At 45.9% G+C, this 15,628-nt stretch overlaps 2 protein-coding genes across 11 annotated transcripts in view; one reads left to right on the top strand and one right to left on the bottom strand.

Annotated features, from left to right (window-relative positions):
• The window catches only part of LOC309525047 (uncharacterized protein), a 274,308-nt gene that overhangs the window by 30,431 nt on the left and 228,249 nt on the right, over positions 1-15,628 (top strand). The gene's annotated exons all lie outside the window — the stretch shown is intronic.
• The window catches only part of LOC309524675 (uncharacterized protein), a 121,925-nt gene continuing 111,358 nt past the window's right edge, over positions 5,062-15,628 (bottom strand). For 3 of the 8 annotated variants that reach the window (XM_082209547.1, XM_082209549.1, XM_082209550.1), the window contains exon 2: positions 5,062-7,898. In XM_082209547.1, the coding sequence (XP_082065673.1) occupies positions 5,599-7,898 (2,300 nt within the window). In that variant the 3' untranslated portion in view covers positions 5,062-5,598. Of the gene's footprint in view, positions 7,899-9,382; positions 9,995-11,993; positions 12,260-13,819; positions 13,870-15,628 lie in introns of those variants that run through there. The other 5 variants (XM_082209554.1, XM_082209551.1, XM_082209553.1 and 2 more) reach the window with 5 other exon arrangements.

Here is a 15,628-nt window from a genome sequence, read left to right as displayed (position 1 = left end):
ACTGGAAAGTTTACTTCCAGGTTTTCGGCTTTCGGGAGCAGAAACATTCCAAAACGGAGGTGTTCAGGAGCCGAGGTTGACTGTATTTGCATACTATTTTTATATTATTATAAACATTACGAAGAGCTGCTTGATCAGGTCAGTGGACCTTCCAGGGCACAATCCTGTTCTCACAGTGGCCAACCAGAGGGAACCAGAGGGCAGGATCCGAGGAGAAGAGCGCTCTCCTCTCCTGCAACTGGTATTCAAAAGTATTGCTGCCTCTGAGGACTGTGAGTAAGAAAATATTGTGAATAGAATCATAGAGTGGAAGGGCTCCTGTGGGTCATCTAGTCCAACCCACTGCAATGCAGGAATCCATGATGATGTTGGCATCCGTCTGTCTCGGGAGACCATGGAGGAGTGTGCCTTTGGGGGTGAAGTCAAGATGTTGGGAGAGTTGCAGCGCCTTCTCTGGCTGTAGAGACCAATATGGGGGACATGTTTATTCTATGACCTATGGATCCCTTTCGCTCAGATATGGGGGGAGGGGGAATCAACTCAGCAGGGGGAGAGAGAGAGAGAGAACATCCCTGGAGGGGGTGGGCACAGTGTAGGGAAATAATGCATAGACAGGAAAAAACAGAAAAATGTGAAGGGGTGCTGAAACCTTTGGCCAGGGCCACCGCGTGGGAACTGGTCTCCGCTCTCTGATCCTTCACCCAGTTCTCCATCTCCGGGGGGGGGGGGGGAGACAGCCAGGAATTGCTCCAGGACCACCAGATCCAGGATCTGAGCCTCTGTGTGTCGCTCTGGCTCCAGCCACTCCCTGCAAAGGCGGTGGAGTCGGCTTCCAACTTATCGGGGTCCCTTGGCCTTCTGGTAACGGGAATGCCTGAATCTCTGGCGCTGAGCATGTGAGCTGAGGGCGTCCTCATCCAGGAGGGTCAAAATAGCTCTTCCGAGGATCTCCCAAGGGGACAGTTTGGGGATTTGGGTAACAGCCTCCAATATGGCTGAAGGGTTGTCCCCTGCAGCCTCTTTTCCTATTCTTTCCAGGTTCTGCTTCAAGGCAAAGGCGGGCCAAGGGAGCGTGGACCACAAAGGGGCTGAGCCAGAGGTGGGGGAACCTCCGGTCCTGCTCCAAGCTGCTCTGGGTTGCAGCAGGATCCAGCCCCAGCCTCCCTGCCTGCTTCCTTCCATGCATCCAACCTCTGCAGCCTCTCTTCTGCTAAAGGACCATGCACAAGGCAGGAGGGAGGAGGGGCGCTTGCCCTGGAGGACCAAGCTCCTCCTCCTGTTTCCTGCCTCTCTAGGAATCCTACACTTGATCTTTAACCCTTTGAAGACCAAGACAGCTGAGGTGGAAGAAAATCTCTCCCTTGTGGGAACTCTGATCTCTACTTCCACAATGTTGGGACTTCTTAGGCAGTGGTGAGAGGCAGTGTGATGTAGTGGTTAGAGTGCTGGACTACGGTCTTGGGAGACCAGGGATCGAATTCCCCACCGGGTGGCCATGGGTCCAGTCCATGCCTATCAGCCTAGCCTAACTCATAGGGTTGTTGTAGGGGATTAAAGGAGAAGAAGAAAAACCATGTATTAAAGGGACCCCTGACCATTAGGTGGTTTAGACCACAGCGCCACCCGCATCCTAAAAACTGCATTTAAAACAGAATTCAGTTTTTAGCATCGTCTCCTGGATGAGGTTGGATTTCCTTTTGGGGTCTGGGGCTCAGCAGCTCTCTGCCCAGGAATTCCCAGGAAGGGATTCTGCCTTGTCAAGGGAAGTGCAAGCATTTTAGTGAACGACAGACATATGGGGGGAACCAGAGGACAGTTTCTAACAAGGCAGCAATGGAAGGGGCATGAGTAGAGATGTGAAATTTCCCGAAATTTTGAAGCCATGGGGGGGGGAGGGGACGTTTCCCCCTGTTATTTCCAGGGGGAAAGGAAATTTTGGGAAAATTGGGGGGGGGGTTTCAGTGTGGAGTAGTTTTACAAACTGCGTGAAACGCAGTGTATATAAAAGTATTAGGCTTGCAATAAAACAGGTAACCACCCCACTTTCTCTCAAAAGCATCAAAAAAAGCATGAAACCACCAACATAAATAATAATCAAAATTGCCTCTTAGCACCAACAGCAAATAAAGTTAAGGTCCACCTCAATATTTAAGCTCCATGGAAGGCCTACCCTTTGAGTAGTGCTTTAAAAGCAACAACAGAAGACCCTGTCAGGAAAAAGCAGCAATGCAAAAGCCAGCTGCAGGTGGCTGGAAAGCAAAACAGGATGTTGATGTCTACAACTGTACTGGTGGGAGAAAGGGGCAGTCCATTCTCCGTACTGAGCACCGGTTGTTAGCTCAGAGTGTCATCTGACCTGTACTGGAAGTACAGGGGAGGAGCAGAGACTCTACTGCCGGAGTCTGGTGGGTACAGACACGTTTTCTCTGTACTGCTGAATGACAGGAATAAAACATGTAAATAGGACTCCTGTCTGTCCTTTCTTCCCCTCCCTGGGGGAGTGCAGGGAGGGAGAGAAGGAGGAGGGTATGTTCTCCTCACGTTTGAGGAGGATCGCCGATTTACGACCTTGCCTGCCGGGAGACGCAGACGGAAGGTCAACAAGGATCCCAGCCGAATGCCTGGAATGAGGCCGGTGTACCTCTGACCGCGGCTGGAATCCTGACACACAACATATACATGCAGTTTATTCTATCTCACTTTATCAACTACTGCTATCATTTTCCATTTCTTCTTCCTCTTCCTCTTTGGCATTTTCCCCATGGACTTCTAAAAAACGGCTTTGGGGGGTAACAGGGGGACAGACTGTCCCCACCCCAATTTTTCCGGTTTTTTTCCTTCCCTTCTCTACTTGAGGACAGCTGGGGCAAAGCGTAAGGCAATTTTTTTGCATGCCAGGCCCAGAGGGAAGCAACATCCAGTTACTGAAAAGTAATTGCACTAAGGCTCAAACTCAGTTTGAAAGGAAAAGGAGTGTCTCTCTGTGTTTTTAAATGGAATTTGTTATTATATATTGTAAATTGCATGGTGGTAAGAGAGCTTCTAAACAGTTTACAAAAATATACAACAGAACATTAAAATGATTGATAAAACACAGTTAAAAGCAGGTATTTAAGGGTATACAAAATATGATTAAAGTCAGCAGTGGTTAAAAGGAAGTAAATCGCATGCCGCTTCTACGTGTTCAGATGCGCTGGCCCTAACGAAAATGTTTTGAGCAGTTGCCTGAAGGAGTACAGTGAGAGCACCTGCCTGGTGTCTGTCGGCAGGGAGCTGCAAAATGGGGGGTTCTGGAAGACCTGGGGGTGGAAAAAGGGGGGAGGGCAGGTTTTTTCCTCTTTCCCCCAAAAATCGTTTTTTTCCAGGAAAAATTGAAAATAAAAATGTGGAATATTCAAACTATATCAAACAATTTTTTTTCATTTTTTTTCCAGGAAAAAGGGGCTTCAGGAAAAAACCCTGCCCCACCCCGTTTTTCTAGTTTTTTTCCAGGCCTTCCCATCTCTAGGCATGAGCAACAGGCATCCATTGGAGAAGATGGGTTAAGTTTGCTGGACTATTACCTGCACTATCAGGTATTTCTGAAACCAGTAGGAAAACACTCCAATCTCCCAGGACATTCTATACAAGATCTGAAAGTCGCTGTCTTATTACAAAAGAATTTCAGAAATAGACTGGAAAGAGAAGTTGCTGAATTGCAACTTACTAGCAAACTTAAAACCATGGAGAGACCTGGTCTGAAGGGAGACATTGGATTCTTATCTCATTATACACGATAAAGCTATTTTAGCCATCTCACCCCTTGTTTTTGCCTGTAAGACCAATTGCAGGTTTACCACACCTATCAGCCAGTCACCCATCTCCCACCACCCTTCTGAGTAATACCCCTCCCCACCCTCTCACTATATATAAGGGTCTGGTGACTTCTGTTTCAGTGTATCGGAAGAAGTGTACAAATAATAAACTTAGTTGGTCTCTAAGGTGCTACTGGAAGGAATCTTATCTAATCTATTTATTTAGTTTGTTTCGACTATGGCAGACCAAGACGGCTACCTACCTGTAACTCGGTATTTCATCAGCAGAGTTCCGTTCTGAAACATTGCCTTTCACTAGACTATGCAAGAAGGAAACTGTCTCGCTAACACATACGTATTTTGAAATGTTTGAGTGCTCTTCCGTGCAAAACTGATGTATCTAAAAATTGTATTTAAAACATAATTGGGTTTTTTAATGTGTGCTGGGTGAGATTGCATCTTCCTCCTTTCCCAGATTATCAGATCAACAAATACCTGCACATAGCTGCATAGCGGATTTCACATTTCCAGATTGTGTGTGTGTGTGGGGGGGTGTTACGGGAAATACTAGGGGAGGGGAGAGCTGGGGGGAGAACACACAGGACAAATACATCCCATCAGGAACCGGCCACTGCCTGGATATTTCGGAGACATAAAACTGAAATCCCTCCTAGGCAGATGAAGGTGAAGAAGCACACATCCTGGAACAGTGACCTATTAGCACTCTAGACACAGGCTGGAAAATCAGTGCATCTTCTATACTGTTCTAATTTCTCTCTCAACCAAAGGTGTCATGGACTTTGAAGACACTCGAACTCAGAACGCAAGGGAGAAGTGTGCTAAGAGGACGGCATGCATGGCAAACCCTAACCATGATCAACTCCCACCTGGAAAGCTGTGTCCCCACTGTGGAAGGACGTGTGGGTCCAGAATTGGCCTCCACAGTCACTTACGGACTCATTGGTTTTTTTTAAATAAAATTTTATTCACCTTTCTTTTTCATTCATTACATACATCTCAAAGTCTTAACCTTTACTATGTATTCCTTCCTCCCTCCCCTCCTGGGCTTCCCCAACTTCCGCTTCCGGTTTGTTACTCTTTTCACCCACCTTGCTACCTCCTAACAGAAAAAGTTATTAATAACATAACATCAAACCTAAATACATAAAAGTAAACACACCATATTTCTCTATCTTCTACACATTTTCTAATACTAATAGTGTGAATGTTTATTTAAATCCTGCCTCAAGTCTATCTTTGTTGCTACGCCAAAGAAGAATAATTTCTCTCTTGACTGCGTATTGAGGCTTATTATCCAGTATATGTTTTTCAACAGCATTTGTTCATTAGAGCTGTGATCTGAGGGGCTATACTCTCACTGCAAAGATACGTCATTTACATACGTCAACAGAATACCAGAGAATGCATTTGTGTCTATGAAAAATATCAGATCAATTCACACCAGATTAACAAATTTTGGGGATGGGAGAAATATTAAAGCACCGCTTTATACAAGTGATGAATACATGGGAAATAATGCATGAGAAAGAAAATAGAACATAGCTATGTAAATCTAACTCTGATCAGGAGACTAATCTGCAACACAGCCACTAAAAGGAGTAAAAATTCTAATGGAAGCAAATTCTAATTCTGAACACAATCATTGTTTTACTCTCTGTAGGAGTTATTTGATATGATTAAATATCTTCCCACACTCCAACCTTTCTGTTTCCCTTGTACGGGTTCTTTTCAGTTTAGTAAGGGAGTCCTTGTCACATAAGTTCTTTCTATAGGCCAAACATTTCTAAGATTTCCTCCCTGTATGAGTTCTTTGATGCGACTTAAGGGAGCTACTTTGAATGAAGCTCCTCCCACACTCCGAACATGTATACGGTTTCTCTCCTGTATGAGTTCTTTCATGCGACTTAAGGGAGCTACTGCACCTGAAACTCCTTCCACACTCCGAACATGTATACAGTTTCTCTCCTGTATGAGTTCTTTCATGCGACTTAAAGGAGCTACTGTAACTGAAGCTCCTTCCACACTCTGAACATGTATACGGTTTCTCTCCCGTATGAGTTCGTTGATGCAATGTAAGGGAGCTACCATGACTGAAGCTCTTGCCACACTCCAAACATTTATACGGTTTCTCTCCTGTGTGCAATCTTTGATGCAAGGTAAGGCTGCAACTGTAGCTGAAGCTCTTTCCACACTCCAAACACGTATATCGTTTCTCCCCTGTATGAATCCTTTCATGCGAGGAAAGGGAGTCGGTGCAACTGAAGCTCTTGCCACATTCCCAGCATTTATAAGGTTTGCTGCCTCTATGAGTTTGTTGATGTCTAGTAAGCGCACTGCTGTGAGCGAAGCTCATTCCACACTCCAAACATGTATGCGGTTTCTCCCCTGTATGAGTTCTTTGATGCGACTTAAGGTTGCTACTCTGACTGAAGCTCCTTCCACACTCTGAACATGCATACGGTTTCTCCCCTGTATGAGTTCGTTGATGCGAGGTAAGGGCACCAGTGTGATTGAAGCTTTTTCCACACTCTGAACATGTATACGGTTTCTCCCCTGTATGAGATCTTTTATGCAATTTAAGGGTACCACGTTCACTGAAGCTTTTTCCACACTCTGAACATTTATAGGGTTTCTCCCCTGTATGAGATCTTTGATGCAAGATAAGGACAGTGCTCTGACTGAAGCTCTTCCCACACTCCAAACATTTATAAGGTTTCTCCCCTGTATGAGTTCGTTGATGGGACTTAAGATGGCTACTGTTAGTGAAGCTACTTCCACACTCCGAACATGTATACGGTTTCTCCCCTGTATGAGATCTTTGGTGCCTGGTAAGGGAACTATTCTGAGTGAAGCTCCTTCCACACTCTGAACATGTATACGGTTTCTCCCCTGTATGAGATCTTTGATGCGAGGTAAGGGAACTATTTTGACTGAAGCTCCTTCCACACTCTGAACATGTATACGGTTTCTCCCCTGTATGAGATCTTTGATGCAAGGTAAGGGAACTATTTTGACTGAAGCTCCTTCCACACTCTGAACATGTATACGGTTTCTCCCCTGTATGAGATCTTTGATGCGAGGTAAGGGAACTATTTTGACTGAAGCTCCTTCCACACTCTGAACATGTATACGGTTTCTCCCCTGTATGAGATCTTTGATGCAAGGTAAGGGAACTATTTTGACTGAAGCTCCTTCCACACTCTGAACATGTATACGGTTTCTCCCCTGTATGAGATCTTTGATGCAAGATAAGGACAGTACTCTGACTGAAGCTCTTCCCACACTCTAAACATTTATAAGGTTTCTCCCCTGTATGAGTTCGTTGATGGGACTTAAGATGGCTACTCTGACTGAAGCTCTTTCCACACTCCAAACATGTATACGGTTTCTCCCCTGTATGAGATCTTTGGTGCCTGGTAAGGCTACGATTGTCACAGAAGCTCTTTCCACACTCTGAACATGTATACGGTTTCTCCCCTGTATGAGATCTTTGATGCGAGGTAAGGGAACTATTTTGACTGAAGCTCCTTCCACACTCTGAACATGTATACGGTTTCTCCCCTGTATGAGATCTTTGATGCAAGGTAAGGGAACTATTTTGACTGAAGCTCCTTCCACACTCTGAACATGTATACGGTTTCTCTCCTGTATGAATTTGTTGATGCGACTTAAGGATGCTACTCCGACTGAAGCTCTTTCCACACTCCAAACATGTATACGGTTTCTCCCCTGTATGAGATCTTTGGTGCCTGGTAAGGGCATCATTGCGACTGAAACTCTTTCCACACTCTAAACATATATACGGTTTCTCCCCTGTATGAGATCTTTGATGCGAGGTAAGGGCACTACTGTTACTGAAGCTCTTTCCACACTCCAAACATTTATAAGGTTTCTCCTCTCTGGGAATTTGATTTTCACCACCCTGAGACATACAAGAGTCACCCTCCGGCTTCTGCTTTCGTCTCCCCTCTCGCCTTCTGCCTCCATCTTGAACCCTCAGCTTCCTTTGCTCCCCCTCCTCTTTGGATCCTTTCGGTGACACTTCTGATTGTTCCCCTTCTGCCAGCATCCCTTCAACATCTCCTGATGGAATAAAAAGGCAAACTGATGAAATGCTAAAGGAGCGTCTTCACCCCAATCATTCAGTCAGGACACAGAGATCCAGGTCCCAGGGCCTTGTGGCAGTTCCCTCACTGTGAGAAGGGAAGTTATAGGGAACAAGGCAGAGGGCCTTCTTGGCAGTGGTACCCACCCTGTGGAACACCCTCCGGTCAGTTGTCAAAAAAATAACTATGCAAATTTTAGAAGACAACTGGAGGCAGCACTGTGTAGGGAAGTTTTTAATGTTTTATGTTTTATTGTGCTTTTATATTTGTTGGAAGCCAGCTAGAGTGGCTGGGGCAACCCAGTCCAATCCGTGGGGTACCCAGTCCAATCCGTGGGGTTTATATACCACCCTATAACCGGAGGTCTCAGTGTGGTTCACAAAAAGGTCACATCATATATAATCAGAATAAAAATACCAACCCAATAACACCCCCCAAAAAAGAGCCACGTTTGAAAAAGACTATAGGATGTCAAAGATATCTAGCAAAAGCCTGGTTAAAAAGGAATGTTTGCATGGCACCTAAAGGTGTAAACCCCTTCATGGATCACTGCTTTGTTGTGGCAAAGGGGCTTGAATAACTCAGAGAAGCTATGACCTATGCCGTGCAGGGCCACCTAAGACAGACAGGTCAGCCAAGAGTTCAGACTAAATGTGATCCACCTGGAGAAGAAACTGGCAACCCACTCCAGTATTTTGCCATGAAAGCTTCATGGACATAAAACAAGAAAAGCTTTGAGAAGAAAGCAACTGTTTCCAAGGCATGCTCTGATTCATGGGGTCACAGAGAGTCGGAAACGACTAAGACAACTAAACAACAACAATGGTTTATAAGGAAGGCACCAGGCGAACTTCCCTGGGGAGAGCATTCCACAGACAGGGAGCCCCTGCAGAGAAGGCCCTGTTCTCGTGTTGCCACCCTCCGGACCACTTGAGGAGTCCCACGAAGGAGGGCCTCATAAGGGGATCTCAGGGTCCAGGTAGGTTCATATGGAAAGAAGCAGTCCTTGAAGTATTCCTGGTCCTGAGCCATTTAAGGCTTTTCAAGTCAAAACCAGCATATTGAATTGGACCCAGAAACTAATTGGTAGCCAGTGCAGTCAGACCAGGATGGGTGTAATATGCTCAAACCGCCGGTGAGCAAGCAGGCCGCTGAATTCTGCACTAGCTGAAGTTTCCAAACTGTCTTCAGAGGCAGTCCTACGTATAACGCTTATCTATATCTAACCTTGAAGTTCCCGGAGCATAGACAACGGTATATAGGCTATCCCTGTCCAGAAAGGGGTGTAGCTGGGCCACCAGCCTACGCTGACGTGATGGAAGGCACTCTTGGCCACTTGAGCCTCGAGCAACAGCAAAGGATCCAGGAGAATCCCCAAGCGACAAACCTGCTCCTCCAGAGGAAGTGTAACCCCATCAAGAGTAGGTGACCTCCTAGCCATCTGCTCTAGGAACCACCCACTAACTGAGCCTTATCTGGAGTGAGCTTCAATTTGTTGGCTCTCATCCAGTCCATTACCCAGGCAAGACACTGGTCTAGCACTTCCACTGCCTCATCTACAGATAGAAAGGAGAAATAGAGCTGAGTGTCATCAGCATACTGCTGGCAACGTACTCCAAACCTCTGGATAACCCCTCCCAGCGATTTCATGTAGATGTTAAACAACAAGGGGGATTGGATTGGGCCCTGCGGAACCCCACATTGAAGCTTCCATGGGGCTGAAATGAATTCCCCAAGTAACACCTTCTGGGAACAACCATCCAAGTAGGACTGGAACCACTGCAAAGCAGAGCCACCCACCCCCAGTTCAGAGAGTCGCTCCAGAAGGATACCATGGTGGATGGTATCAAAAGCCGCTGAGAGGTGGAGAACAATGAACAGGGGCACATTTCCCTTGTCTCTCTCTCGACAGAGGTCATCATAGAGGCCCACCAAAGCAGTTTCTGTGCCAAAACCAGGCCTAAACCCTGATTGAAATGGATCCAGAAAATCAGTTTCTTCCCAAAGCACCTGGATCTGGTCTGCGACCACTCGCTCCAGAACCTTGCCCAGGAAAGGGAGATCAACAACTGGCCGGTAGTTAGGCTTTCTGAATTCAGAGAAGGTTTCTTAAGGAGTGGTTTTACCTCTGCCTCCTTCAAACATGCAGGGACCCCCCCCCCCTCTTGTAAAGAGGCACTGATCATCTCCCTGGCCCAGCCTGCTGTTCCCTCCCTGCTGGTTTTTATCAGCCAAGAGGCAAAAGGGTCAAGAGTGTACACGGTCACCCTGACTGATCCAAGCACCTTGTCCATATCCTCGAGCCTGACCAACTGAAAAAACTCATCCAACACAACAGGACTAGACTGTGCTCTGGACAACCCATGAGACTCATCCGCTGTCTTGGTGGATGGAAGCAATTTTATCTTCTTCTTTTTCCTCGATAAAGTTTATTATAGAAAGTATATATACAATCAATATAACATTCATAAACTAAAAGAGTCCAACATAAAGATATATAAAATAAAAATTCCAACACTGGGACTTCCCTCCGCCTCAGCTCGACATCTTTCAATATTCTATGCTCTTATTTACATTGTGTTTTTGATAGCATTCAACATTCACCTATTATTAATTTGTCATAATCTGATTCAACTTTACATCCTTAGTCCATACATATCAACAGGTTTTCTTTAGAACAGTGTTTTTTCATTTGGTCCTCAAAGCATTGCCATTCCTTCCTTAAATTCTGATTTGACTGGTGTCTTATGGCTGCTGTTAGTTTGGCCAATTCTATAAAGTCACATAATTTACTTATCCAGTCTTCTTTTGTGGGAATAATGCCCCCTTTCCAATTTTTAGCAAGTAATAATCTGGCTGCAGCTGTGGCATATAAGAATAACATTTGATATCCTGTGGGGTGTCCTTTCCTATAATGCCCATTAGGTATGCCTCTGGCTTTTTTTCTATAGGAGCTTTCAGCATCTTTCTTAGCTCTTCATGGATACACCCCCAAAATTTATTAATTTTCTCACAGCTTCACCATACATGTATCATTGTTTCCTCTGCATTACTGCATTTCCAACATCGGTTGGATTTGAGTTTACATATCTTGGCTAGTTTGGAAGGTGTCACATACCACCTGTATAACATTTCCATTCAGTTTTCCTTGATAGTATAACAGGCAGTAAATCTGATATCTAACCTCCAGAGTCTCTCCCACTGTTCCATCTGTATTGTGGGGCCCATGTCCTGGGCCCATTTAACCATTACATCCTTTACTTCCTCATCTTTCAGATACCATTCCAATAACAGTTTTAGATAATATTTTTTTTGTCATTTCGTAATAATGCTTTTTGTAGTTTGGATTCATCTTTCCCAAAGCCAATTTTTTGGTGATATGGAAGCCAATCGGTGACGTAGTGCCTTCTCTCTCCAAATGTTTTCAATCTCAGATGTTCTTGTCTTTCTTTAATAATTGACTATAGGTTGCCCAATTTCCCTCCATATTTATTTTTTTGACTGCAAAGGTCTCTACTGGGGACAGCCACCATGGTGTTTGGGGTTCTAATAATGGTTGGTATTTTGTCCACACTTTATAAAGAGCATTTCTGACTATGATTAGTGAACCCTCTGTGGACTTTGACTTTATGCCATCCGTACCTGTTGTTGCAACTCTCCAAATCAAGTATATGTTTTCTCTAATAAGATCCAATCCTTAATCCAACATAGGCACGAGGCTTTGAAATATGTTCTTAAATCGGGGAGTGCGAAACCTGCCCCTTTCTTTTTTTGTCAGTCAGTAATTTGTATTTTATGTGGGGTTTCTTATCCTGCCATATGAACCTGGTCAGATCTCTCCTGCAATCGACGTAGCATTGTGGCAAGCAATTTTAACAACAACATGCTTTGCAAAGAAGTCAAAGCGAGCTACCATTGGTTCTCCCACCTCCTTTGGGCCAGCCTGTAAAAGGCCCCGTACAACCCGGAAAAGTTCTGCCAGACGACATAATGAGGAGGCAATGGAGGCAAAAAACTATGCTTTCTTTGCTGCCTTCCCTGCCACTAGGTAGGCTTGATAATGAGCCCTTACCAGTGTTTGGTTGCATTAATTAGGATCTTTCATCCACTTGCGTTCAGTCTCCCAGCTTGGAGTGTACTAGGGGGCCAATCGGGCTCCACAAAGTGGGAGAGGACGCTCAAGGAAATTCGTATTACTAGTAGTATTATCATTATTAGCCTGTCGGTATAAGGCCGCAGCAACACATGGACTTTTAATGTGGACTTGAAGTTGCTTGTTTCTCCTTTTTTAAAAAACCTCTTCTGCCCAGAACTGCTCTTGCAGAAACTGCTGTTTAACTGACACAAATAATTCAAAATGTGTGTGTTGGGGGATGTTATTGGGTTGTTTTTGTTTCTGTTTTGATTATGTACTTTGAGTTTTTATATTGTAATTTTATCCTGTGAACTGTCCTGAGGCCTGTGGGTATAGGGAGGTATATAAATGTAACAAATTATAGTAAAATCAGGCCGGATAAAAATTATTACAAGTTCCAGGGGAAGCCTCTGCAGAAGGCTTTCCAATGCTTAAGGGTTTGCCTTGACCCCAAGCCCTATGGGGAGCCCAAGGAAGGTCCCCCACCTGCCCAGGTTGGCCTGCTGGTCGGAGAAAGATCTTTTCCATGAGGAAAAGATGTCCTACCCCCATAAAAAGGGGGCAAGACCTATAAATGAATAATTTTAGTGGAATTATATACAGAATGCATTAACTATGGGAAATGTAAATAATAATAATAATAATAATAATAATAATAATAATAATAATAATAAAAAATACCCCGACCATCTGGCTGCTGAGTTTCCCCAGCCACTCTGTGTGGCTCCCAATCGAGTGTTAAAAACAATACAGTATTTAATTATTTAAAACTTTCCTAAACAGGGCTGGCTTCAGATGTCTTTTAAAAATAGGATAGCTATTTATTTCCTTGACATCTGATGGGAGGGTTTTTCACAGGGAGGGCACCACTACTAAGAAAGCCCTCTGCCTGGTTCCCTGTAACATCACTTCTCGCAATGAGGGAACCACCAGAAGGTGCTGGATCTCAGTGTCCAGGCTTAACGATGGGATCAGTTGCAGTTTCCGGGTCACCTTCAAAGGTAGCCCCACATAGAGCGCATTGCAGTAGTCCAAGATAACCACAGCAGGAACCACTCTGGCAAGACATTCTGTGGGCAAGTAGGGTCTCAGCCTGCGTCCCAGATGGAGCTGGTAAACAGCTGCCCTGGACACAGAATTGACCTGTGCCTCCATGGACAGCTGTGAGTCCAAAATGACTCCCAGGCTGCGCACCTGGTCCTTCAGGGGTACAATTACCCCATTCAGGACCAGGGAGTCCCCCACACCAGCCCGCCCCCTGTCCCCCAAAAACAGTACTTGTGTCTTGTCAGGATTCAACCTCAATCTGTTAGCCGCCATCCATCCTCCAACCGCCTCCAGACACTCACACAGGACCTTCCCCGCCTTCACTGGTTCCCATTTGAAAGAGAGGCAGAGCTGGGTCTCATCCGCATATTGATGGACACCCAGCCCAAATCCCCTGATGATCTCTCCCAGCGGCTGCGTGTAGATGCTAAAAAGCGTGGGTATTATGGGAAACATATGGGAAATACCCTTTGCAAAAGCGTGTGCATTAGGCGAGATCTGCACCGAAATGCTGAACAATTTTCAAGAGCTCTATTTAAAAATAATAAGATGTGAAAATCTGGATAAACTCATGACTAGAAAAAGGAGACAGAGGAAAAGAACTTACATTGAAATGGTTTGCCTAATGGGGTTTTTTAATCCCTCCCCACGCTCCCTCCAGCTGCACGCCCCCCCCCGTCTCTCCCCCTTTATAACACATAATACATACGACGCACCTCCAGCGCCTCCGCGAGGTAGGAAAGCCGCCGCCATTACAGGTATCTCTCCCCCCACCCCCCCAGGAGCGGGACAGGAAGCGGAAGCTGCAATTCTCCCGACAGCCTTTTCCCCTCCGCTCTAGGAATCTCAGTTCTGTCGCCGCTGCTGTTAACCGTTTCAGAGCCGAGCGGCAGGCGCCTCTGGGCTTCTCCGGGCAAAGAGCGAGGAGAGGCGCTGGTCTCGCCTCCGGAAAGCCCCGCTGGATCAGCTGCACGGAAGCCCTAAAACGTTTTCTAAACTATTTCTTATTATAATTATTTTCAATTTTCAAATTAACGTTTTTTCTTTTGGTACATACATATCCAATCCAAATTTGCAATAACTGACCCCCCCTTTCCATTCCCCCCTTTTATTCTCCTTGCCTATAATTACTATATATTTCCTCAATTAATTTCACCTTCATTCCCCTCTCCTAATTCTATTCTTAGTTCATCAATGTTACATGAAACCTGCCAATGTTTTGACGTTTTTGCAGTGTTCTCTAAAATAGTCTATAAAGTTTTCCCATTCTAGATTGAATTTTTTCTCATCTTGCTGCATCTTGGGCAGTGGTGAGAGGCAGTGTGGTGTAGTGGTTAGAGTGCTGGACTACGGTCTTGGGAGACCAGGGATTGAATTCCCCACCGGGTGGCCATGGGTCCAGTCCATGCCTATCAGCCTAGCCTACCTCATAGGGTTGTTGTAGGAGATTAAAGGAGAAGAGGAAGAACCATGTATTAAAGGGACCCCTGACCATTAGGTCCAGTCACGGATGACTCTGGGGTTGCGTCGCTCATCTCGATTTACTAGCCGAGGGATCCGGCACTTTGTCCGCAGACAGCTTCAGGGTCATGTGTCCAGCATGACTAGACCGCTTCTGGCAAACCAGAGCAGCGCATGGAAACGCTGTTTACCTTCCCACTGGAGGGGTACCTATTTATCTACTTGCACTGGTGTGCTTTTGAACTGCTAGGTTGGCAGGAGCTGGGACTGAGCAACAGGAGCTCACCCCGTCATGGAGATTCGAACCGCCGACCTTCTGATCAGCAAGACCTAGGCTCTGTGGTTTAGACCACAGCGCCACCCGCATCCTAAAAACTGCATTTAAAACAGAATTCGGTTTTTAGCATTGCATGCTGGATGAGGTTGGATTTCCTTTTGGGGTCTGGGGTTCAGCAGCTCTCTGCCAGGAATTCCCAGGAAGGGATTCTGCCTTGTCAAGGGAAGTGCAAGCATTTTAATGAACGACAGGGGAACTGAAGGAGGCAGTGGTGCGTCCGCTCTTAAAGAAAACATCATTAGATCCTTTAGATCTATCCAATTACTGCCCGGTTTCGAATCTTCCATTCCTGGGTAAGGTGATTGAGAGAGCGGTTGCTGAACAGCTTGGTAGGTTTCTGGATGAAACATCTGCTCTCGATCCATTCCAGTCCGGCTTCCGCGCTGGGCATGGGACCGAGACGGCTCTGGTCGCCCTAACAGATGATCTCCGCAGGCAGCTGGATCGAGGCAGGTCGGGGCTGCTGATTCTTCTAGACCTGTCAGCAGCCTTCGACATGGTCGATCACGAACTTCTGGACCACCGCCTTGCTGACATGGGGATCCAGGGCACAGTCCTTCAATGGCTGCGCTCGTTTCTGTCCGGTCGGGGACAGAGGGAGGTGCTTGGGGGGGAATTGTCATCGCGCCACTCCTTGGTGTGTGGAGTGCCTCAGGGTGCGATTCTCTCCCCGACGCTTTTTAACATCTTTATGCGCCCCCTCGCCCAGCTTGTCCGGAGTTTTGGG

This window comes from Podarcis vaucheri, assembly GCF_965113315.1.
Source record: "Podarcis vaucheri genome assembly, chromosome: 2".
Taxonomy (NCBI): Eukaryota; Metazoa; Chordata; class Lepidosauria; order Squamata; family Lacertidae; genus Podarcis; species Podarcis vaucheri.
Note: the sequence above shows the minus strand (reverse complement) of the source record. Positions and strands in the feature narration are given on the sequence as shown.